This window comes from Cricetulus griseus (assembly GCF_003668045.3).
Source record: "Cricetulus griseus strain 17A/GY chromosome 1 unlocalized genomic scaffold, alternate assembly CriGri-PICRH-1.0 chr1_0, whole genome shotgun sequence".
Taxonomy (NCBI): domain Eukaryota; kingdom Metazoa; phylum Chordata; class Mammalia; order Rodentia; family Cricetidae; genus Cricetulus; species Cricetulus griseus.
Window position 1 is genome coordinate 4,759,098 of NW_023276806.1, and position 26,575 is coordinate 4,785,672.

Below are 26,575 nucleotides of genomic sequence, written 5' to 3' on the forward strand. Positions count from 1 at the left end.
CAATTAAGAGCTTGAGTGCTTTTTATTGATGGCCAGACTAAAAGTAGGCTTGTGCCTCTGCAAAGTCTCTTGGTGCCCCAGCTCAGGCATAGAGTTTTTAAAGGCAAAAACTGCAAAGATGTATCAAAGTTAGATGAGTGTAAGACCAACCTTGACACACTCATTCATGGTAGCGATATAGTCATTTTAGACATAACTTGTCAATTATATTAGTTAATACATCTGGACACTAGTCCAAGCCATGAAGATTTCAAGTGTGTTGCCAAGGCAGACATGACTGTTGGGAGAGTGTGTAGAGGGCTGAGAACTGTCTAAACATAAAATGTAGTCAGGACAGGATCGTGATATCTTTTTTGTTTGTTTGTTTGTTTGTTTTGATTTTTCCAGACAGGGTTTCTTTGTGGCTTTGGAGGCTGTCCTGGAACTAGCTCTTGTAGACCAGGCTGGTCTTACAGAGATCCGCCAGCCTCTGCCTCCTGAATGCTGGGATTAAAGGCATGTGCCACCACCGCCCAGCAGGATCGTGATATCTTAGGCCCTTCGTTTCTCCATTTTATTTGTTGTTGTTGTTGTTACTTTGAAAACTTTAATTTCAGCTAAGGTGTAAATACTGAGTTCTGAGAATTATTAGCTTAACAATGCAAGTTTTGTTTGATGAATTTTAAAAGGCAATTTATTCATAAAATTACTGTAAAAGATACAAAGGTATATTTAAAGACTAGAAACATCAGTTTTATGAAATGAGTTGTTCTCTGATGACACGTGAGACACATGTTAAATATTCTAAAATTTTCAAGATACTGTTGGCCTAAAATTGGTGGGTGGATTCCTATCACTGAAATTGATAAATATCATAAATCCAGGATCTTTTTTATTTACTGAAAATCCAGATTTAGAAGTTTGAACAGAAAGAAAAAGTGATGAGATTCACCCAAGGGAAATAGACCATATAGCCCATGACATATGTGTATATGGAACTCTGCCTGACATCTCACATGCAATATGAGTGCTCAGTTATCTCTTCTATTCCCGACCTCTCACATAAGAACATAGGACTCTGCCAAGTACAGAGCCATTTTCAGCCACATTTCCATTAAGAAATATCATGCAAGGTATTTCTTTACATCACCATAAAAGGAAAGTTTCACTTTGCCTGAATACAGTATTTTATGCTGAGTAGAATAGAACAAGTGAGACTTGTGAGAATAAGCACAGTTTTATTGTTAAAAGATGAAAACTCTGGTTGAGAGGTGATTTGCATTTCAGATGACACTAAATTTGCAAATTGTAGCATTTGATAGTGTTCAAAGAGGGTCTGTGTCAAACCTCTCCTGCCCACTCAGGCTTCTAAGTCAGACCAGTGTAATGTGTCTGCCGCTCAGGAATCAAGTGCCTGCATCAGATGGCTTGTTCAGCAGAGCTCAGACAGTGCTGACTTGTCTGCCTGTACGTCACCTTGCAGTTAATGACAGAAAGGCATTGTCTCTTGACCCAAATTCTTCATCCATTTGCCTACTCAAAAATTTGCTAGATCACATGGAATTCCAGCCCCAAGAACAAACTTGTTATGTTTATCTCAGTCAACCAAGTCTAAGGTTCTAATCTCATCAAGACAACTCACAAAGAAGTAAATGTATCTAAATTGAAATACCATCTCCAAACAAAATAGCCAAGAGTGGTGTCAGTAAGCAGAACAAAATGATCATTCTAATCTAGAAATTTTAGTTTTCTGTCCTTGAAAATTTCATGACTGCTATGTAAAATGTTAGGAAATTTAGAAAGCATGAGAGCATACATCACCTCTAACGAGTTATAGTAACTTTTGTGCCATTACTGACAGCAGAGAATTCCATATTGCTCCCTACTTAATGCAAAATTTGATGAAATAAATACAGGATAAGAACCAGAAACATGGTTCTAATCCCACTGCCACACTCATCCCGTGGCTCTGAAGAACAGCATCTTCTTCCCTTGACATTCATCAAGGCCTACTTCCTGCCATGGAAAATTTGCCTTCAAGTCTGAAGGTATATTTACTTGGAGGTCTTGGGATTCTGTTTGAATATAAAATTTACATACATAATGGCCACCTAGGATCTAGTTAGCCCAGTCATTTTATTCAGGATATTGAACTTCTGAAAGTGAGTATGTTCCATTAATAGACACTAATCAAAAGGTTAAAAAAAAAAAAAAACAAGCTAGATGGGGAAAGAAAGCATCTTCAACCAATGGTTCTGGAATAACTGCTGTCCACTGTAGGGGAGGCTGTAGCCACGCCTTCTTAGGGGCTGGCTACAGGGGTACCTGAGCAGGCTTGTGAGGGTGTGGTCAGAGTGAGTAGGGGGACTGTGTTTTTGGTTTCGGTCTCTCTTTGCTTTTTGTTGTATAGACTACCACCGGCTGGCTGGTTCACTCTGTAAGTAAGGCTTTTCCCTATTAAATACCCTTATATTTCTACCTGACTCTGTATTGGTAATTTCCTCCTATATCTGGTGTCAGAAGTGGGATACGAACCCACGCCTCCATACGGAGACCAGAATTTCCTACTATAGTCCACATGCAGAGGACTGCAGACAGACCCAGGTCTTCCCCACGCACAACACTCAAGTCCAAGTGGATCAAAGGCCTCAACATCAATCCAGTTACACTGACCCTGATAGAAAGAAAGGTGGGAAGTAGCCTTGAACACATTGGCACAGGAGACAACTTCCTGAACATTACACCAGTAGCACAGAAACTGAAAGCAACAATCAATAAATGGGACCTTCTGAAACTGAAAAGCTCTGTAAAGCAAAGGACACAGTAAATAATACAAAATGGCAACTTACAGAACGGGAAAAGATCTCCACCAATCCCACATCAGATAGAGGGCTGATCTCCAAAATATATAAAGAATTCAAGAAACTAGACATCAAAATACCAAATAATCCAACCTCAAATAATCTACCTCATGACCCAGATATACCGCTCTTGGGCATATACCCAAAGGATGCTCAATCACACCACAAAGACACTTGCTCATCTGTGTTCATAGCAGTATTATTAGTAATAGCCAGAACCTGGAAAGAACCTAGATACCCCTCCCGAAGAATGGATAAGGAGAATGTGGTATATTTACACAGTGGAGTATTACTCACCTGTAAAAATAATAATAATAATGGCCTCATGAAATTGGCAGGTGAATGGATGAAACTAGAAAAAAATCATTCTGAGTGAGATATCCCAGACCCAGAATGACAAACATGGTATGTACTCACTCGTAAGTGGTTATTGGCTGCAGAGTATGGGATAGCCATGCTATGCCCCACGGCCCCAGAGAGGCTGGATAACACGCATGGCCTGGCAAGGGGTACATGGATTTCCCTGGGAAGGGGAAATGAAGGGACTCTCCTGGATGGCCTGGGGTGGGGGAGGGGGAAGGAGGGATGGGAACTTGAGGGAGCATGTTGGACAGGCTGGTTGGACAGGCTGGGTGCTAGGGGTGGGTGGAAGGCGGGACTGTGGGGGAAGATAAGAAAGAGAGGACTTGATGGGCAGCATTTTGGGGTTAGGGAGAAAACTGGCGCCAGGGAAAGCGCCAGGGATCCACAAGGATAACCCCAGCTTAGACTCCTAGCAGTAGTGGAGAGGGTGTCTACCCTATTCAGATTGGTGACCACCCAAATTGTGATTAGAGATATTCTATCCAGTAATTGATGGAAGCAGATGAGGAGATCCACAGCCAAGCACTGGGCTGAGCTCTGGGAGTCTTGGTGAAGAAAGGGAGGAGGGATTGTACGAGCCCAAGGTCATGACAGGGGAACTCATGGACTCTGGATTAGGAGTTTGGGAGCCTCCAAGGAACTGACCTAGGTACTCTGCATGTGTGTGTGTGACAGTTGTGTATCTTGGACTCTTTGTGGAACTCCTAGCAGTGGGATCAGGACCTGTCCCCGGTGCTTAGCTGGCTTCTGGGAACCTGTTCCCCATGCTAGATTACCTTGCCCAGACTTGACACACAGGGATGAGCTTGTTCCTGCCTCATCTGGATGCACCATGCTTTGCTCAAGCCCATGGGAGGCCTGCCCCTTTCTGATGGAGATGGAGAAGTAGAGGAGGAGGGGCAGACACACGACTGAGAGGAGAGGAGAGAGGAGAAACTGGAGTTGGTGTATAAAATAAATGCAAAGAAATATTATCTAAATTAAATCTTAAATTTTAAAAATAAATAAATACAACAAGCTACACTGTCCCAGGAGTGACCGCAGAACAGCACTTTTGGACTTCATGCCTCTACCAGAGCAAGGGCCAGGCATGTGCTCAGTGACTTTGGACTCCTTCCTGTTTCCCTTCCATAGCATCTTATGAGAAGCCGGGCACCACCCAGGAAATTCCTAGACAGCAAGTGAGTCAATCAGTTAATGGCAACAAAATGCATTGCTGGTGCTTAGATGCATATTCACACCCTTTACAGAAAGCCACAAGTGAAGGACACGGCCTTCCTTTTATTATCTCAGAGCAATAGCTGACAGCATCCTGGCAGAAAAAAAAAAAAAAAAGGGCTTGAAGCCATGTTGCATCATCCCCCTCTGGCTTTGTTAGCATGCAGACCATCCCAGGGGGTCAGCACTGCGACAGTGTTAAGTGGGGGCCTTTTGGAAGCACACACAACCACCTGGGGAAAGTCTCCTGAGGGACAGGAGGGAATATGTCCTTCCGAGAAAGAAAGGTGAAGAAAGACCAGTGCAGAACAATAGACATGAAGGTTGATTATTTTCCAGCCTTTATAAGAAAATTCTTTGCCAAATAAAATCAGAGCCGACTCTGCAACCCGCTACTTTGTAGGTAGTGATTGAACTGATACCATCCCAACGGTCTCATCACTCATTCTATTTTATTTGTTTCCAAACCTGCCAGGGTCTCGGCAATTATGCTAAATATCGATTTACAATTTCTCTCAGCTCATTCTAACAATGCAACCAGAGGAGAGCCATAATATTATTTTATTTATAGCCTTAATACAGTGGTTTGAAATGACTAGTTAACACCCAGGTCTCCAGCTGTGCCAGAGCTGTTTTAAGGAGCTCTAAGATCAGGCATTAGGAAACCTTGTATGGCAACGTGCCTGGGACACAAATGCTCCACGCAAGATGCGTTGTATGGCTCTAAGATCTTTTAAAAATTTCCAGACCTTTAACCAGAAAAAAGATGCAACGATTTTATAATATGCATTAACAACAACAACAACAACAAAGAACTTAAAAGTTAGAGAAGATAATGAAGCAGTTAATGGGAAGACAAAAGGAAGAGAAGTTCTGGAAAGCAATCATGCTTATAGGGAGCATTTGTGGGGAACTTAACTTAGAATTTTGTAGTACACACAGTAAAAATGCTCTAGACAACAGCGTCCTATGACTTAACTCTCACAGCTAACTACAAAGCATTGGTATCTTTCTCTTCATAAAAGATGGCACGGGGTGTACCCAGTTCACATGTGCTGAGATGGCCAGCCCATGTCTGAGGGAGCTTCTGCTTTAGCCACTAAAGGGAAGGTGTTCTGTGAAGGTCCTCCTGGAGAAGGGACCCCATGAATGATGAACCTGAGGAGAAGCTGCAAAGGACAGTCGTAAATCACAGTGAATGCTGGAGTGGACCTTGACTTAATAAAAGGTAAGATATCCAAAAATAAGACTGAGGGGGCTAGAGATATGGCTCAGTGGTTAAGAGCACCAGCTGCTCTTCCAGAGGACCAGCGTTCAGTTCCAGCAACCATATGGTGGACCACATCCATCCACAACTCCAATTCCAGGATATCTGATAGATGCCCTTTGCTGGCCTCCAAGGGCACTGCATGCATGCAGTGCACAGATGCACATGCAGGCAAAATTCCCATACATATAAAATAAAATCTCAAGAGAGAGAAAGATATTCCCTCAAACAAAAGAAAATTTTAAAAATTAAAATTAAAGGATGCCCTATAAGATAGTGTGGCCCATTTTCTTAGAACCAGGGGCTTCTGTGGCAGCTGCATAGGGTTTCCAAAGAAGAAATACATGGGCAGATTATTATCATTTTACGATCAAAATCCCCTCTTGAGTCTTAGAGGCAGAGAACAAACACTGCGTTTAAACTTACCCTTTCCTTACCTTAGTAGGTTGGTAGCCAGATCTGAGCTTCTTCCTTCCCCCATACTCATATCCTTCTCTGAAAATGACCATAAAAACTGCTTCCTTGGAGAGTCAGAGTGTCAAATGGGTGGCTGTGTATGACTTTCAGCCAGAGGTGACTGTTCCTAGGTGGCTGTGAGAGGAGCTCGCTGAATGCACACATCCTCACTCTCTGCTGAGAAGCTATCCCAACAAAACTAATCTCCCTACAGGAATCGCCACCCTGACAGGGCAGTTACTCCTGAGGACCCCCACCCCAAACCCCACATGTAACTTTCAATAGCCACAGGAAAATGTTCCTTAGAAAATACACCTGAAACCTGTTTCTTCCTATTCTTCCTCAAAGAGTGGACAGTATGGCACTGTGCCTTTGGTAAGTGTGCCTAGCCTGAAGCGCAGTCTCCTTTTACTTTGAGATCCAGGGTCCCTGTCATGTTTTCTCTAGAGCCCCATGAGAGCATTGACTGATCCTCCTTCATTAGTGCCTAGTTTTCTGGGCACACAAGGGCTTGCCCAGTTCTTTGGGAAGGCGCAACGAGACATTGTTCTCTTTGTAGAACCTCAAATTATTTCTAGATGTCAACATCTTTCTGAGAGAGCAAGATGGAAGACTGCTGTCTTCCAAAGACATTCTGGAAACCTCGCATTATCCCGCTTATGGGTTCTGACGTCCAGCCTGGGGTTAGGCAAAGCTTGCCTTGCCCACACTCAACTGTTCTTTCCTATGCCCCTTCTCCTCCAAGATACAAGTCCTCCTGATCACATTCTAAAATGCATCTTTAGGTACAAATTATCTCCTAGGTATCAACGCTTTGAAAGAAAAAAAGGCAGAGAGAGAGAGACAGAGAGAAAGAGAAAGGTCGCACTGCACATGGACCTAGCCCAGGTTTGGCCAACTCCACACAAGTGCTGCTCCTCAGAGTCGCCCATCCTCTGGATGAAACAACTGGGCCCTCACTCCCACCCATGCTCAGAGGACTGCTCAGGAGGCACCATGGAGGAAGCGTCATTCTTGAGCCCAGGTAGACCCTGCAGATACTGACAGCTGGGGGTGGGTTGGTGCACAAATGAGCAAGGTGTGCTTACATAAAAGGCACTCGGGTGACATCTGTGACAGTGATGGCCGCATGATTCCTCTTGCACTGAGACATGATCAAGGTCTTGAGCCTGGAGGGTATCCTCAGATGAGGAAATATTAGCACTCAGGAAGCCAGGTATTTAGGTCACTTTTGTGATCCAGAGACTTTCTCAAGTCCACCTAGGAGCTGACAGCATCTCTCAGAGAACCTGATAGTGTCCCTGTAGTGCCATCACTCTAAGGTAAGCGGGTTAGCATCGCCAAGTAGCACAAAGTGGCCCTCAGATGTCAGGGCTGGCTACAGTGACCCTTGCCTTTTCCTTCCTTTTTATAACACAACCTTAATTTTTCCTTGGTAACTCTTTCAGTTTACTTCTAAACAAACTATAGATTTAATACATACTTGTGTTTTTTTTTAACTTTTATTCTATATGCTTCTGGAGCACATAGAATTCTTCAAATCAGCTCCCAGTCAATACTGAACCCTTCCTCTGGCCTCAGGCCAAGCATAAGGGTCACAGCTCTGAGCCTGCTGGCCCTTTCAGGAGCAACTCCTAACATCAGATAGGAGCTCCTATGAGCAACTGGACATTCGGCATAAACCATGCTGTGTACACTGTGTTTCTAAACACAATTATGTTAGGAGAAAAGCAGAAACAGTCCTAAAAAGTGTCAGTCTAACACCTGTTATTTTTGTTTGCAACAAAGATACATTCCTTTCCCAAGATCTGGTTCTTGTCTGTCTGTCTGTCTGTCTGTCTATCTGTCTGTCTGAGACAGCATCTCCCTACATAGTCCTAGGTGTCCTAGAACTCGCTATGTAGACCAGGCTGTCCTGGAATTCAGAGATCCACCTGCTGCTGCCTCCTGAGTGCTGGGAGGCACTGGGATTGGAGGAGTCAGCTTAAGATGCAGTTCATTTAAAGTCAGGGGTTCCTAACCTTTTTGGAGAAGAGATTATACATGTATTACTCAGGTTTCTCCACCCCTTGGAAACAGAATGATCTAGTTTAAGTCTTCTATTTGCATCTCTGCTCTGTGACTTTCAATGGTATGTGTCATTGCTGTTCTCAGTTTTGTCATACAAAGTGTAAGTAAATTCTGTCTTGTGACCATGGAGCTCTTAGTGGGGATTAAATATGACATCATAAGCAAATGGCCCAGCTCAGCCAGAGGCATCTTTGTTGTAGTAGTGCCATTAGCAACTTAGCTCACAAAGCAGCCAGGTATCTGCCTGTGTAGTGAGAGTGATAAGTGCCCCATAGTTGTCATCCAGGCATCAGGTACATTGAGGGTGCTTGGAGGAAGCATGGTTTAAAACCTGGAACTGAACAAGATGTAAGCCAGGAGACGGGAACAGGGTAAGAGCTAGGTCACGTCAAGTATGTAGGGGACATGTGAAGTTTGTCTTGGGGGGATAACAAGCACCCAGGTGCTAAGGACAAGAGAGTACTGTGGGTTCCCCCTTTCTCTACCCTCTGGCCAGAACCTCTCCCGACATAGCCTGTCCTTCTCCTGACTTGCCTTCTGAACACACACTGCACCATTCCAGAGTCCCATGATCAATCACTGAGGTAACAGCATGCCACCATAAAAATTTAATCATCAGCATACGTGATACCAGACTTGGAGAAGACTGGTGTGAGAAATTCAGCCTGCCCCGGAGCGCCTGGTCCAGCATGTCGTCTTGAGTTTCACAACAGTGTGAGCATAGCGCCTGTCCATCAGAGAAAGATAAAATGATGCTGTCATGACCAGGTAAACTACAGTCACAACATCCAATGTTAACTGTGCCTGTGTTTCTTGTAATGTTCAAAACACCCTATGTGTCTGGTTGGTATCTCAAGGAGTCCTCAGGAAGTGAAATCTGAACCCGCTCCTAAATCGCAGATCAAGGCTTAAAGGAAGAAGCAGGGTCTGGGTGATGGATGGTATTAGGAGCATCACACTCTAGAAACCAGAGACAAAGATCTTGGGTCACCAGCACTACACAGTACAGTCAGTGTAATAAAAAGCAGACAAATTCCGAAGCACAAGTGAATTGTCAATCAAGACAGTTAAAATTTTAGGTCAAACATTTCTTACTGTGCTATTTTGGCTTGGAAATCATAACATTCTTTATTTGCACTTGACATTAGAAAATAGCTTTTTGTTTCTTAGAAATAAATGGTCTGCTTGGAGTTTTTAAATTGTCATCTATTGAGTATAAGAAGCCCAGATGCAGGGCTGGAGAGAAGACTCTGCAGCTAAGAGCACAGGCTGCTCTGCTAGAGGACCTGAGTTCAATCCCCAGCACCCACATGGTGGCTCACAACCATCTGGGAACCCAGTCCTAGGGGATCCGATACCTTCATCTGGTCTCTGAGGGCTCGGTACATACATGGCATGAAGACAGACATGCAGAGAAGACACCCACACACATCAAATACATACAGTTTTTAAAAAGAGAAGCAACCCAGATGATAGAATGTATATGTGCATCCATGCACATACCACATGTGCTCATGAGTGCATATGTACACACACATGTACCACACACACACACACATGCACACATGCACACACATACCATATGCGCACATGAGTGCATATGCACACATACACATACCACACACTCACATGCACACACATACTCACACACATTCACATACACACCACACACACACACACACACTCACACGCACACACTCACACATAGACTCACACATACCACATGTGCTCATGAGTGCATATGTACACACACATACCACACACACATACATACATATGCACACACACACTCACACATACACACACGCACACATACACATATACTCACACACCTGCACACTCATACTCACACGCGCACACACTCACATACACGCATACCACAAACACACACATACACACACTCACATACACATACACCACACACACACACACACACACACACGCACGGGATAAGAAAGAAAGGTAATTAGTCCAATTGGTGAAGAAGGCGATGCATGGACTGTGGAGACCCCCCCTTCCCTGTCACTTAGGATGTCCCTCCTCCTGTGTTGAGCAGTACACTTAGTTTATTTTTAGTTGACATACTTTAAGAATTAAAGTCTAAAAACCCAAGCAATACACATTTTCCACAAAAACCAAGAGAAGTGCACTGCAGCTGCCATTCATCAAATCCCTATTAGGTGCCAATATGTCTTCTGGAGAGGCGTTTATCAGCCCCAGGTCTGCAAAGAAGAGTAAATGGGGTACAGAAAATTGAACTCTCCCAAGTTCACAGAAGGCATAACAGGAAATCAAACTGACATCTTTCTGATTTAAAAAAATCCTACTCTCTCTCTGTGTGTGTGTGTGTGTGTGTGTGTGTGTGTGTGTGTGTGTGTGTGCAGGTATACAGTGATGGTTTATTTTTAGAGTCAGCTTGCTGCATTAGGAAATACCCACAAGACTAGGAGACTAGTAAATCGTACTGCTGGGTGTGTTTGTAATGACATTTCCGGAGTCAGTCAGATCCAAAGAGCTCTGGAGCTCTGGGTGAGTCGCTGGGTCAATCCTTTGAGGCATTCATGCTATGATGATATTCCAGAGAAGTGGTGAGATTAAGAGGTCCTACCTGGAGGAAGCAGGCCATAAAGTATATGTGTCTTTTGGGGCCATGGTTTGTCCTGACTCCCATCTATATACCCATTTTTCCACATTTCTTATTGAAATCTTTACACACCCACACACACACACACACACACACACACACACACACACACACACATCTCTACCTTAGAATACCAGGATTTTTAATTGAAAGAGAGGAAACAAATGAAGAAAAGTTTCAGGTTGTTGGAACCCTTCCTCTGCCTCCTAGAAAGGATCTGGCCGCCTGTCCCACCTCCCCTGTCCATTTCTGAGCCTCTTAAGGGTTCTGTCTCGACATCCTGCCTGAGCTATCCCTCCCCACACAGGCCTCTGGAATTCATCTGCTGCTTCATGCTCTCAAATTGAGCCCAGAATCATCAGAGCTCCCATTTACCGTTCTACCCCAAACTTGAAATTTCAGGACCCTGCTTCTCATACAACAGCCTGAGACCAGCAGCATCCTCTCCCAATGTCAAAGACTCAGGACCCCAGCTTGACACACAAAAAGGAATTTATATGTGGTGATATATTATTTATGATTTATTGAAGCTTGCCTGAGGATTCAGAAAGTAAAGTCAGACACAGGCCATAGAAGCCAACCACGCACCTTTAATCCTAGCAGCCAGAAGCTTGGAGGTGGTGGTACACGCCTTTAATCCTAGGACTCAGGATTAAGAGATAGAGACAGAGTTCCACCGTTGTTGAAGGCCCTCAGACATATGACTTATGTCTCACCCACATCCAAAATGCTTCTCCAGGATGGGTTCTTTAGCTATCTTTATGCTATGTCCAGATCACAAAGTAAATCTAGAAATCCTGTAGAGACCTATGTCTGCTTATGCAGACTGTGGTTATACAATGTATCCACTATTAATTAACATTTCAAATAAGACAGGCCCTGTGCTAAATGTGTAGTCATCTCAATTGGTCCCAAAATCAACCTGCAAAAAAGATACACTTCTCACAGGCAGGAGTAAGAGCAATCACAAAACTTGCTTAGGGCCACGTGTCTCCAGTGTGGCAACCCAGGATGCAGAACTTGTAAGTCCAATCTCAGCCAGCCAATAGCAGCACCATAGTGAGCACTGAGCTGCTGGGAAAGCCCATTCCAGCCCTTTTTCCCTGTTCTGCCTCCCCGGTGGAGTGCAGAACACCACACACACTCTTCCCTAGTCTTTCTAGGACCTGAAGGTATCTATTGATGCAGCTATGGCCAGGGAGATGCCCCAAAGGAATGCTAGAAGGGTCCCTGAAGGTTTCCATGGCCCATCCCTTTCCTTCCTACTTGTAGTGGTTTTATAAAAAATAGAATGCCTGGATCTAATTTTTAATTCTTGTTACCATATAAAAATAATAAAAAAATTTCAGAGATAATGACTTACAATAACTCCAAATCTTGATAGTAGTAAGAAATTTAATCACCCATCTCCATGTATACTGCTGATAAAACAAATCACAGATATTGACAAGGCCGGAGCCTCTACTTGCTTGATTTTTTTCTTGTTTGCAGCCAAAGATATTCCTAACACAGGATTACTACGCTGCCTGGGGACAGAAAGGAGCCAGGAGTGTCACTGGCTTTGAAAGTCATGTTCAAAACTTGTTATGTAGACCTTTTTAGGACCTCAGATGAATTCTTGCAAACTGTGTCTAGATCATAGCAATTCCTGAATGTGATATTACCACATAGAACACACTCCATGGAATGAATAAATGACTCTGAGTGACCATGTTTATTTGTATAATGGTTGATCTTGACTGCTAACTTGATGGGACTTAGAATCACCATAGAAACAAACCTTGGGAGTGTCTGTGAGGGAGTCTGGGATTCAAGTTAGTTAAGGATGGGTGCTGAACTGCACAGAAAGGGAAAATCTGGATGCACAGCAGTGTTCACAGATATCTGCTTCCTGACCGCAGATGTAGGCCAACTGCTTCATGCTCCTACAGCCGTGATGGACTCTGTCTCTTGTGATGGACTGTAGCATTAAACTGTGAGCCAGAATAAATTCTTCTGCTTTAGGTTGATTTAGTCCCAGCAACACAGAATGTAACCAATACAACAGCTTTCAGCAACCATTGAGCTAAGTTTAAAACACATTGCCAGCGATATGGCAAATCCCAGAGACACGGAGAGATGTGGACTCTTACCTCAGGGTTTGCAATTCACATGGGGGATGGAAATGCTACTTGGATGCTATGCTGGTGTGATTTTTAAAGCAACTGAGAAACAAATTTTCAAATGGTGTGGTTTTGTCAAAGCAGAGGTACCATAGTGATATGGCCTGGAAATAATATAACAGTTACAGAGGGAGGATCTCAGAGAAGCCCTGCTGCTCCTCCTGGGACTTGTCATCTCACAGCAGAAAATCTTCAAAACGTAGATATGTGGAGGGGGGGAATTAAAAACCACTTGTGTCCCTCATACCCAGCAATCTGAAGTTCCTTCTAATTCTACTTTTCTAATTTTCCACGAATTATTTTTACTGGATCCTAAACAATGTAGAGATGATATTCCTGTAAATATCTCGAAGCAAGTGGTGTGGAGAAGAAACTGATCAATACGAAAGCCACATAATAACCACACATATGAAATATTATAGCCCGTCACACAGAGAGAATGCCAAATTAACAGCAACTATAAAACACCATGATTTGATTCAATTTGAGACCTGTAGTTTGTAATGCTGTTTCATAACTACTTTGTATAATTTATTTTGCCTGTTTAGTTCCCTGCTGCTCCTTCCTTTGCTTCAGTATTTTGCCCTAAGTATTTTCATTAATTTATAAATGTTTATAGCTGTGACAGAAAAATAATAACAGTCACAGAAAAATGGATCACCAGTTTAAAATGATCAATTCGATATCCCAATCAGTGCCAGGCACTGAGAAGAGGGAGTAACTTTAGTACTAAATGGACTTAACACATCCTAGCAGAGGTTACTGGTCTGTTATCCTTAAACCTGTTCTTACTGGGATTTTCCTCATATGTTGGCTAGGTTTGGATCTAATCTACCTTTTGCACTTTTGGCTTCAAATATCTGTATATCATATGATGGACTTACACCACACACACACACACACACACACACACACACACACACACACACACACACACACACAAGCCACATTGCACATACACACACAAAAAAATTTATGAATCATCTCCTAATCTCCAATGTGAGAGTTTTAGGAAATGGGGAATTGTGGAAGAATTTAGAAGACAGTTATGCCGTCACAAATGGCCATAGAACTATTAAAGAAAACAAAAGTAAAGGAAGAGGATTGTCCTAAGGGTGTAAGGCCACAGACTGAAGGCAACCGTCTGTGGATAAAGAAACAGACCCTCTTCAGACACTTAGCCTACCATCCTGAACTTCCTAACTGCCAGAACTGTGTGAAAGACATTTGAGTTGTTTCTAAGCCACTCAGTCTGTGGGAGCTTTTTTTTATAATTTAGATGCACTAAGACACCGACTGCTAACACATGGCCATCAATCAATCAATCATTTGTTCTCTGTGACTCTGCATCTCTCATAAAGACTTATTTCAGCTTTGCAGGACCAGGCAGCAAAAGCTCTCAGCTGTTACAAACAGGTTGGTTAGCTCACTAAGACTGCCATAAAATCATATCACAGAACAGGCAGGCGGCTTACACAACAGACAGTTATCTTCTAGTAGCTCTGCACCTTTGGGCAGGTATCTACAGAGTTGGTTGCTCCCAAAGGCCATGAGGAAAGAACAGTCCAAGCTTCTTGTTGCCCCATAGATGACCACCTGATTGTAACTCTCCCAGCCTCTATCTGTGCGTGTACACCTGTGCCTTAATCTCTATGCATTGTATGGACTAAAGGCAGGCCAGATTGGGGCCCACTGCATTGATATCACTTAACCTTATTACTTATTTAAAGATCTCTCTCCACATACAGTTAGAATAATAACCAGAACAGTTACCAGTTTGTGTAGTCAATGTAGACTTGAGGCACAGAAATTAAAAATGTCTTTCTTGAGCACCTATAAAACCTGATTCTGGATGGATTCTCTATGCTTGCCAACAGAATGTGGCCATTAATGACCCATCAGGAAGAGTACAGAAACCCTCTGGAACCTACTACATCCATGCTGAAAGCTGTACTGAAAGAGAAGACGACAGGGAAGCTATGCAACTTAGAACAGATGGCATTCCACATCACAGTAACCTGCCTCAGACTAAGAGTTAGCCACACAGTGGGGATAGAGAGGGAAGAGCATGGATCAGAGAGGGCTGGTAACAGAATGGGAAAATCTTAAAGAGTCTGTGTGTGTGTGTGTGTGTGTGTGTGTGTGTGTGTGTGTGTGTGTTAGTGTGTGTGTGTGTGTGTGTGTGTACTTTTCAGTGTTCTTCATTGTTAATGTTTATTCATTGTGGCTCAGTATACAAGCAATGATTCAACAACTATTTTCCAGAAACCTAAAATCCTAATACCAACAGAATCCTAGTAAACCACAATTATCCATACCACGCTGTTCAAATTGTCACATCCCCTCTTTTCTGCAAAATACATAATAATTCAAAAAGGCAGGCTCTCTACTGAATTACTTTGCTCCAAGTATATTTTCTGATACAACAATTTGCAGCAATGATGTTGCCATGGAAGGGATGTGTCTCCTTTCTGGACTACAGAAAGAAGAGAGGGAATGAACCAATAGCTTGTTGGAAGCTGGAAAACTCGAATTGACTAATTGGGTGAAGGTGCAAATTCTTGGCAATTGTTTAACCTATAAAACAACAGCATGGGGTTGTACATATAATACACTAGTCAGTAGCTCTTCCTGTGCTTGACTTGGGCAAGGGAAGGAAGAAAACAAAAAAGACAAACATGTTTACATACTCAAGTTGGGGGACACAGCACAACCTTCTTATCCAATGTAGTTAGGATATTAGTCACTTATGCAAAAAAACACTGAGCATTCAAACATATTTGCCTTAAATAATGTATTTGAACAGAAAGTATAAATGCATGTCTACTCACTATGCCTCTTATAGTTAAGAGTATGACCTGAGTTAATAAACTGCTCTGTCACTTTTAGTAAATTATACATGTGGTCATACCATTTGGGGATTTATAATTTGAAGAAAAATGACAAAAACACTTACAGAAATGTTGGAGTATACATTGAGCATCTTTGTGCTATTTTAGTGCCACTTAAATGTGAGTGTTTCACTTTAAGCTTGGTATTTGTGAAATCACCATATGACATGTAGTCTTCTGTGAGGGACTCGAGGAAGCTATTGGAGAGGAGAGCCATGATTCTCCCCACATACTACATGTCTTGGTCTGCATTGAAATGGACCACAGGAGACTCAGCACTAACTACAGAATTTGAGGTTTTCATTAGTCCCCTCAGGCTTAGATTATTTGGTGCTGTCTTAGGTGTTAAGAATCCAGTCAGAGAAGCTGTGCTTTCCCATTTTGCTCTTAATCCAAATAACCTGGAGAACACTCTATATCTCCTCCCTGTGTTCCTAACCAGAGGCTTGAAGGAAGGACAGGAGCAGAGGACACCACTGGACCTCATGGTGGCATTGTTCTCTAACTCAGTTCGCAGACTTGGATACACACACTCATAGTGAAGTATAGAAGGCTTCCCTGAAGACACTTTGGAAGACTGACCTCAATAGAAACCTGCTCTACTTCTCAGTTTCCCCTGTGATTTCTTAAAACGGGCGTTCATGTTTGCCCCACCATAAATTATCAACACCCTTCTACTTCCATGAAAGGAAGGTGCCGCTCACCATCCAGTGTTCCATAGGGGACCATCAGGCTTGGCAAAGCAGAGATGCAGAGGGGTAATTTGAAGAATATTCTAGATGTTGCTACAACAAACATCTTCCATACTGGGCAACAAGCCTGATTATAAATCCAATAGCTTCCAGCCTGTTGAATCTAGAGCAGGAGAACTCATTGGGTAGTCATCAAAAGCTAACTGTGAACATTTCTGGTGACAGATGACTATAATTTTGATATGCCTCTCTAAAAGAATTAAAAGCACTTAGCATTACCATGGCAAATGCCTCTCCATTCCCATATGTTTGTATGAGTGGGTTTGTTCAGCCAAAGGAAGAGTTGTGGTATCTATATTAAAAAGAAAAAGACCTGTGACCTGAGAGTAACATGACAGGGAAGCCAGGGCAAGTGAGTCTGTTAAACCCACCTTGAACTAACCTGTTCCCCAAAGCTAGCCTGTAGTCATTCGGCAAGGTTAATAGAAACTGCCAAAGCTGAATTTAAATATTTAAAAATATCAAGTCTGAAATTCTGTGTTAGAGATGAGCAACAAGGTATAGTTTCTAGTTTCTTTCAGAGGACTACATGGTTAAGAATAGAGTTGAAGACCCCAGAAGTCACTAGAGTGTAATGCACACACCTATTGTGAAAATGCTGTGAATTACAAATGTCACATGGGAAGATATATACAGTCTAAAAATGCACAGCTGGCAGTCTTTGAAGTTACCAGCATAACGGTCCCACAAAGCATATATATGTTTCCTGTATTTTCCTTGTCATAGAGCATAAAGTCCTTCCCCTCTTTGCTCAAAGATATATCTTTGATGGCTTTTCTAAGCCAAGTGGATCTCTTACACAGGAGCCAAATTTACATGGATTCCATGATGAACATGAAGAAAGAGCTATATCGTTTTATTCTCATCCATGGTGGAGAGATGTAAGATTCCCTACTCTGCCTCGAGGCACGGTACCCAGCCACAAACTCACAGACAGCAAAATGGGTAAGACCTACTAAAGTGAAGGGACCATGAAATAAAACTGTTCAGTCTAAAATATTTTTCATTAGAGACAGGGTGCTGGCAATGGTGTTTCATAGTTGGCATCCACCAAATGGAGAGGCAGCTAAGACTTGAAGTCTCTGTTATCTTTGGAAGAGTTTTTAGGACCATTTTTATTTACTTCCAAACTCCATCTGAACAAAGTCAGCAAGGGGCCTATGTGGTTTTTATATCCAGCGTTTCATGGTGTAATTAAGTAGGCAAACAACTCAGAGCAAAGAAGAAGCCAAGAGAAATCATCAGACAACACTCACTACTAACTGACGGGAGACATTTCAGACTTACAATATCTGTTATATTATAAAACTGAACTTCATCGCCTTTTTATCGTGAAGAATGTAATAAGTGCAAACTGCCTCAGAAATGATGGAGAAGGCATCTCAACTTTGATGAAACCTTTTATTTGCTACTCAAATTTTTACTATTTCCAAATGGTAACATAGACAAGAGAAATAATTACTCCCTTTATTTGAGGAGCATACTTTAGCAATTTAAAATGCCTTTGTTGTTGTGTGAATTTTAAGGCATGTAGACTAAATATGCTTCAGCTCATTTTATTTATTTATTTATTACCTTGTCTTGAAACAGGGTCTCAGGGCCTCACTGTGTAGCCACAGCTGGCCTGGAGCTCACTATGTAGACCAGGCTGGTCTTGAAGTCACAGAGATCTGCCTACCTTTGTTTGCCAAGTGCTGGGATTTCAACATGTATGCCCTGCACCCAGCATCCACTTTTTAATGAACTAAAAAAAACATATTTATACACCCACCATTATGAAATTTCTTTTGTGACCACAGGCCTCATCAGACAGCATCATCTGTCAACTAGCAACTGCTGACTTCACCCTACGCTGAATAGTCCTATACATAGAGAGACAATGCCTATACAGCATGGAGCTAATATCTGGAGTAGCTTTATATTTTAGTGAAGGATGCACAGTCCCACCGAGCCATGCTTGCAGTCAGTTCCCTCTCTCCATGTGCTCAGCTGCTGGAGCTTCAGAAAAAGGTGACTTCAGTTTCTGAAATCTTAATCTTGCCACAATTTGATAAGCAGCTACAGGTGTGTTTATATTTTCACATAAATTAGCAAATGGACTAATCAGATCCTAGCCTAGCTGAAAACTTGACAAGCACAGGAAGGGACCATGACAGACACATGTGCCAACAGCATTCAGACAGTGCCAACAGCATCTGCAGAAAACATATTATTCCCGTCCCGTGGGACCATGACCAGCAACAATGGCTCAGGAACTCAGCCGCAAAACATTCAAACTCTGGAATTCGATTTAGCATTACTCTCTAGAATGTTCTGGACTAACTTCCAGCGGGACACTTTGCTGAGCTTCAGATGGTTTAAACGTTACTGTTTCTTGTCCTTTCATTCAGAGGACTCCCTAAAACAGAAATCTTCAAGTTTGACTGTAGATCCGATTGCAATCCTGACTGTGACCTTCTCAAGGACACCACCATCTCCATGTGATCCTCAACAGGGTGTCTTCTGCCAATCCGCCGCTTTTCATCTTGCGCAATAAACGCAAATGAAGAGCATCAAATTAGTTGCAGAACCAGAGAGGGGCAGGGAGTGGTCCACTTAGTAGGAATGTCATGATAGAAATTGATGCAGTGTGTATCGTACACTTAATTCAGAAGGCAACTGGGTGCTCTTCCTTTCACAAAGAAAGGAGACCTTGTTTGTATGTGTAATAACCAACAAAGACTGTTCACTGCCTGTAATGTGTTGCTAATAGGCCTTCTGAGGAGTCGCCATATCCACAGGAGACCATCTGTGTGGGCGCCTGGGTGCCTCACTCCCCATCCCTTGCTTCCCCACATCACACCACTTTCCTGACCCCAGGTGGTTCTAAGGAACCCTTCCATGGTGCCTCTGCAACTGGGAAAATACATTTCTTACATAAGGGGCCTCTCCCTCCTACAGAGAGACCCTTGACATAAAAACAACCTCTGCTTTGTTTGCAAGCCATGAAGAGGCTTAGAAATGTCTCTCTGCCTCAAATCTCCCCACAAATGCGTATTCGGGTGACTTCTGCTTTAGCATTTAAACACCTATGCTCCACCACTGAAGAATCTCCATCCCTGCTGATGTCTACCCCTGCTTATTGTATGCGGTTTTCACATCCATTTTCCCTGTCTTCCCAGGCTGAGAATTTCAACAGAGGCGAACGTGAAGAAGCTAGGGTGGGCACGGAGGAGATAGGGCGCGTGGGATTTCTGCCATCCTCCTGCAATCTAGAATCAGTATGTTTCCCCCTCCCAGCCCATCCTCCTCCTCTCCTCATCCCTGAGCTCTGCAGCAGGAGGGTGGAGGAGGGCGGCTAGCTGGGGCCGCCACCTGCCTCAGCAAGGCAAAGCTCCAGTTGTCACTTACCCAGCGGGGTGAGAATGGCTCATTTTTGCTGAATCCCTTTTGGACCCCGCTGCAGGTGCAGATGCGGCTAGCGGTGGCTTTGCTCGGCTTCGCTGGGGCTCGGGAGCACCTGGGCTGGGCACCTCCCTTCCTCACCCGGGCTCCTGCAGCCTCCCAGTTACAGCTTGGTGGCGTCCACAGACTCCCGGTTGCTAAGGGAGGAGAAAGGCGAGCACCCAGGGCCCAGAGAAGCAGCGGGACTGCTGGAACCAAGCCTGCACAAGCTGGAAAAGAAACCAGCTCCCACCCTGCTTGCTGGGCCGTAATATAGGAGGTTATGGGAGGAGGTCCGCAGGCCCCCAGCTTGGTTGCTCTGCGGTTACTGTTCCCCAGGCACCTGAATTCTGAAAACACACACACACACACACACACACACACACACACACACACACACACACACACCCTCCCTTTCTGGTCCAGCTTCTTCCTGCTAGGCCCCTATCGGGAGAGTGTCTGCAGGCAGGAGAGCAGGAAAAAGCCACAATCAGGTGCCTTGGTTTCTGCCCCTATAAACAAACCCAGAATGCAACACGGCAGATCCAGTTTCCCTCTTTATCAGGAAGCAGAATTGCCATCAGCTTTCTTCCTTCCTGGAGCAGTCCCCATCTTCACATCCCAGGACCCCATGCTAGCAAGCCTCTCAGAGATGCTCAGAGCTTGGGAGGGGAGTGGCTGTCATGGCTAGGGCAGTTGTGGGTTGAAATCCAGGGGAAGAAGACTAGCTTAAGGGGAGGGCTTGGTAGGAATGTCACTCAGTCCTGGCTTGAGATGACCTATTGCTGGTCTCCCTGCTTTGCCAGCTATCTGCCGAGAGACTGACTTGCTGCTTGGCTTCTGTGATGGAGGGATACAGCAAGGGAGGTTGAGCCATCACCAGGTCCCTTCGCGCTCACCCACACTCAGGAGGGAGGGACACCATCTCCATCCGCACGGTGCTTTTTCTCACATCCCAGAAGTGCCATGAGCACGAGAGGCCGGTCCCTTTGGCATCTTCCACAGCATCTTCAGAGCCTTCTGTGATGCGTTCTCCCCCTTAAGTTCTAGGCAAGTCTAAAGCTTTCACCATCCTCTCAAGAGAATATAATCCCACTCTCGCCTACGGAAAGCTTCTACTTACCCTTCGCTAACTCAGTTTGGAAACTACCGTCCTTACCGTCCTCATGTTTGCTGATGAGCTCCGTATTAATCCCTTTTCTTGTTACTGTGCAATATGCCACAGAAATAACTGGAGGACAGAGGGGTTAATTTTTCACTAAGGGTCTCAGAGGGGGTCAATCTGTCATCGTGAGCGGGTGCAGCAGTAGCTTGGTCTGTACCAGTGACAGCGTACAACTACAGTTTCCCTATGTAGGCAAATCAGGAAGCAGGGGATGGGACTTCACCAGGTCCATTCAAAGGCACCTGTGGTGAACCACCCTCTACCCACCCAGCCCAACCTCCCAGAGGCTCCACAGCCTCCAGAAATAGCGCCACCAGCTAGAAACCAGTTGCCCACATGCCTGAGTCTGTTGGACGCACTTAACATTCAAACTCTTCCTAGTCCAGCTGTTGGCTAGGTCTCTCCCTCTCCTCTGCCTCCAACACACAAGCATTGCCTGAACACATCTGACTACCTTCCCTATATTTCCTAGCTGAGAGTCAGCTCCTCTATTTTGCACATTTATTTTTCAGTGTTTTCAGAAGCAACAAAGCAATTCAACAAAAATTTGGAGCAAAAATAAACGAAAAGAAAAAATCTCTTCTAAGTTACAGGGGTTTTACTGTGTGTATTGTAGATGCCTCTTCTGCCTAAGCAGAGACACAATGAAGTTGACCATTATTCCCAAAGTCTACATTGGCCTCTAAGTGGAGAAACCAAGATTCAAACTGAGATCTAGCTGATACAAAAAAAAAAAAAAAACCCTGTAATTTTAATCATTATAATGTGATTTCTCTCTGTGTGTAGTTCCTGTAAATTGTTGCAGAATTTAAATTATACATAATCTCAGAGTTAGCAGATCTTCGATATCCAAGACATCCCAAGGGTAAAATTGGATAGATAGATGGATATAACCAGACAGATGATCTGCAGATACTATATAGGTGGTAAAAAGATTAATGGTTGACACGTTATACACAGATGTGCTGGAGTTGATATAGCTAGTTGACAAGCTTTATGTCAGCTAGATTCATCACAGGAGGGAGCCTCAACTGAAAAAATGCCTCCATTAGACTCAGCTATAGGGCATTTTCTTAATTAGTGATTAATGGGGGACTGCATAGCCCAGTGTGGATGGGACCATCCCTTGGGTGGCAGTTTGACTGCTATAAAGAAAATAGGCTGAGCAAAGTATGAGGAGCAAGCCAGTAAGCAACGTTCCTCCATGGGTTCCTGCCTCCAGGTTCCTGACATTACTGTTTTGATGATGAACCTTTATGTGGAACCTGAGCAAAATCAACCTTTTCCTTCCCAAGATGCCTTTGGTCATGGTGTTTCCCTAATGAAGACAATAGATGACAAGATGGTGGTAGATAGATGATTGATAGATAGATGATAGAGATAGATAGATAGATAGATAGATACATGGATAGATAGATAAATAGATAGATAGATGATAGACAGACAGACAGATAATAAAGGCAAACAGACTTATGTAGGTTCAGTTAGATCATCAGCCTGAAGGATCCAAAGCTGCTTTGAGAACCAGACGTTTAGCACTAGAGACAGGCCGAAGCCTGCTCCTTCCCCATATGTCTTCCCCACCACACCTGGCTGCACTGTCTTTATGAAGTTGCCATGGTATCCATGATCATTAGATTCTAGGTTCTTTTAGATAAAAATTGGGGGGTTGGAGGCTGGAGGTGAAGAAGTATAGGGGTAGAAGGAGACCTCGCTATGCACCCCAGGTTGTAGCGAGCCTAGGGGTGGCACAGATAGTGAAGTCCTCCACAGGTGCTAGTGGCAGTTAATCTCTCCCAATACCAAATGATACTGTCTCCATGATAGAATGAGAAAGGAAAATGAAACACATCACCCAGATGCTTGGATTGCTGCAGAACGGATCCTCTGGCAGACTGCAGAGAGGCCTCCTTACCAGCAGGAATTAATTCATAAATGGGCTTGAATTCTCCACCCCTGTGAGCTGCCCCATTTCACATTCCTGATGAAAACTGCAAGGAAGCCCCTAATTTTCTCTTCAGAAAATGCTCACTGTGAAAAATGCATTGGGACTTTAGCCAGAAGGAATTTTTATGTTAATTTCTGTTGTGCAGAAATGGTAAGAGAATAAAGGGGAAAAAAACTAAATTAAACCATTTCAAGACCAAATAGTCACTGGATCATTTTCATTTTCTTACAAGAAAACAAGCCCCCAGATGTACCCAGTAACATCAGAAAACCATACAGACATCTCTGCTTTGTGGAAAGGTTTATGGACTAGGAGTTAGGGCACACACTGAGGGCATTGAAGAGGCAGAGGCAAGCACACTACACTGCTGAGTGATTTCTACAGTCAGTGATGGATTCATCTATCACAGTTCTCAGTGGCCATCCTAGAAGAGGACTGACAATCTGTGGCTTTCTAGCTAAATCTAGCCCAATGTCTAATTGTTTTTATTCAGCCATCAAATAAGAATGATTCTAAATGTGTTAATGATTGGGGGAAATCTAATAGTCATATAAGATACTTGAAAATTAAATGAAATTGACAGTGTCTGGGAAGTTCTCCTGTGTGTAACCACACCCTTTTCACAGGCACACCCTTGTTTATTCTGGTGCAGGAGGCCAGAGTGGAGTTGCTCCCACAGTGGCCCATGCTACACAAAACCAGAAATACTTACTGTTCATTTATTTACACAGAATATTTCTAAGAAAGTTGCCTCTGGCCTATATCATCTTTACACTCAAAAAGGAAACTTACTCAGGGGCCTTGAAAACAGGTATGTTTTTCACTGTTTTGTTTCCTTTCCCAGCACCCATCAAAGATCCCCTCCCTTAGTAAGCTCTGAAAAAGCAAACAAAGAGTCTAGGGAGATGCTTAAGCCAGCAATGTGCTTGTTTTTCAGGCATGAAGACCTGAGCTGGGCCCACAGAACCCACATTAGCACTGAGGAGAAGGAGACAGGAAGATTTCTGGAGCCCACTAGCCCAATAGTCTCACCTTAATTGATGAATTCCAGTTCAGTTAGATACCCTTACTCAAAGAAGATGGCTTCCACATACATTAACATATGCATAAACACACATATACACCTGCACACCAATGGACACACACACACACACATGCACACATATACACATAAACACACACACACACACACACACACACACACACACACACACACACACATCACAAATAAAAAAAAAATGGGAAGAAAAGGCTAGCAAGCCAGGATCTTGAGAGACAATGATTTGATGGCTCCCAGGGCTATTGTCCTTGCAACACTGCAGAACCACAGTAGGAAGTGAGCAGTGTTGGCATTTCACCAGGACATGCCCAGTGTTGCAGGTGACTAGGTGTAAAAGAGAGCTTCCTAATTCCTTACAGTGCCCTTCCAGAAGAGGAAGAACCAATGCATCAAGACCTTGCACCAAACCACTGAAGACAGGGGTGCACTGCCATGAAATTATCTCATGGTCGCTATGGTCTGGTCTGCTGATCCTTAGTCACCTGTGACAGAATTAAGAGATGGGTCCATTAGGGGGTGATTAAGCTGTGAGGGCAAAACCTCCCATTCCTCTCCCGTTCCACCACACAAAGGTGCCGCTCCAGATGACGCAGTGACAATACACTATCTTAGAAGACTCACCGTGCCAGACATTAAGACTGTGTGCACATAGTCCTTGGGCTTCAACAATTCTAAAACAGTGACAAATAGCTTATTTGTTTACAGATTATCCTGTTTTTAATGGCCACACCAGACTATGGCACCACTTCTCTGGTGAGCTGGCTCCAGGGAACCAGAGAGTAAACATGGGTTGTTAGATGTGACTCATCCGGGAAGGCTCATTCGTAGGTAGAGTGGCAGCTCCCAGGGACATCTCCAAGTTAGACTTCTGAGTAACACGGGTAGGAAAAGTGTCTTTAGAGCCTTCTGCTCCTACTGTCCAAATCTACAAAGTGACCAGCTAGAGATGGCAACAGTCGATGGACTCTTTTTTAGTGACTGTGGGAAATCAATGGCATTCATTCACCAGGCCTGAGGCTTCAGCAATGAACAGAATTCCCTTCTGTCTTCAAACCTGAACTCTGTCAGCTGAAGATGGGCAGACAAAGAGCAACAGAGCAAAAGGCTGAAGAGATAGCAAAGAGCCTGCCACACAGCATGAGTGCCTGAGTTTGCTGCCCATCATGCACAAAGATCCGGGCATAGTTGCCTGCAACTGTGACTCTGGGGCATGACGAGGGAGTGACATCAGACAGAAGGAACAGCAGACCTTTCTGGCCATCCAGCATAGCCCATGGGTCAGCACCAGGTTCCATGGGAGACCCTGTCTCAAAAGATAAAGTGAAAAGCAACCCAGGAAGACATGATACCAATCTCTTGCCTCCACGTATGTGTGCAAGTACGCACTCAGTCATGCAGGTGTGTGCACTCATGCACATCACACACACACACACACACACACACACACACACACACACCACACACACACACACACACACACACACACACACACACACACACACACACACACACACACATACACACACACACCACACACACACACACACACACACACACACACACACACACACACACACACACACACACACACACACACACACACCACACACACACACACACCACACACACACCACACACACACACACACACACAGGCTGAACGCTATAAAGTGCCATACTGGTGTACCTTCTAATATTCCTATCACACCCACCACCCACCACCCACCACTGTGGTGGGATAATCCCTTTGTACACTGTGAAGATGTGTCTCTGCCAAAGGCTCCTTCTGATTGGTTTAATAAAGACCTGAACAGACAATAGGAAGGCAGGACAGGGACTTCTGGGCAGAGATAGGAACTCTAGGATGAATCTAGGTGTGCCAGTCACAGAGGAAATGGGAAGACAATATGGAGGACAGCTAACATGTTCTGCCACATGGCAGAACATAGATGAATATAAATTTGTTAATTTAAGTTGTAAGAGCTGGTTGGGAACAATCCTAAGCTAAAGTCAAGCTTTCACACTTAATAAGAAGTCTTCATGTCATTATTCAGGAACTGGTGGTACCAAGAAAGTTCAGCTACAAGTCCTCCTCAAGTAATGCTGTCACTTCCCAACTGAACTGTTTTCTCTACCCTTGTGTTATGGGTGTCAGCTGTACTGGATGGACTTCTAGATGACAGGGGAGGCACTTGTTTAGGGCATGTCTGTGTTCCCAGAGGGAATGGCACAGGGGTCGATGGAGACCGTATACACTGTAGGCAGCACCTTCAAGTCACCTTGGGATTCCGATGGAAATGGAAAAGGTACATGAAGG

General features: G+C 43.8%; 1 protein-coding gene across 1 annotated transcript in view; it reads right to left on the reverse strand.

Annotated features, from left to right (window-relative positions):
- Positions 1-26,575, reverse strand: part of Erich3 (glutamate rich 3) — a 118,919-nt gene that overhangs the window by 82,588 nt on the left and 9,756 nt on the right. The window contains exon 4 of the mRNA XM_035450651.1: positions 20,054-20,244. Within this exon, the coding sequence (XP_035306542.1) occupies positions 20,054-20,244 (191 nt within the window). The remainder of the gene's footprint in view (positions 1-20,053; positions 20,245-26,575) is intronic.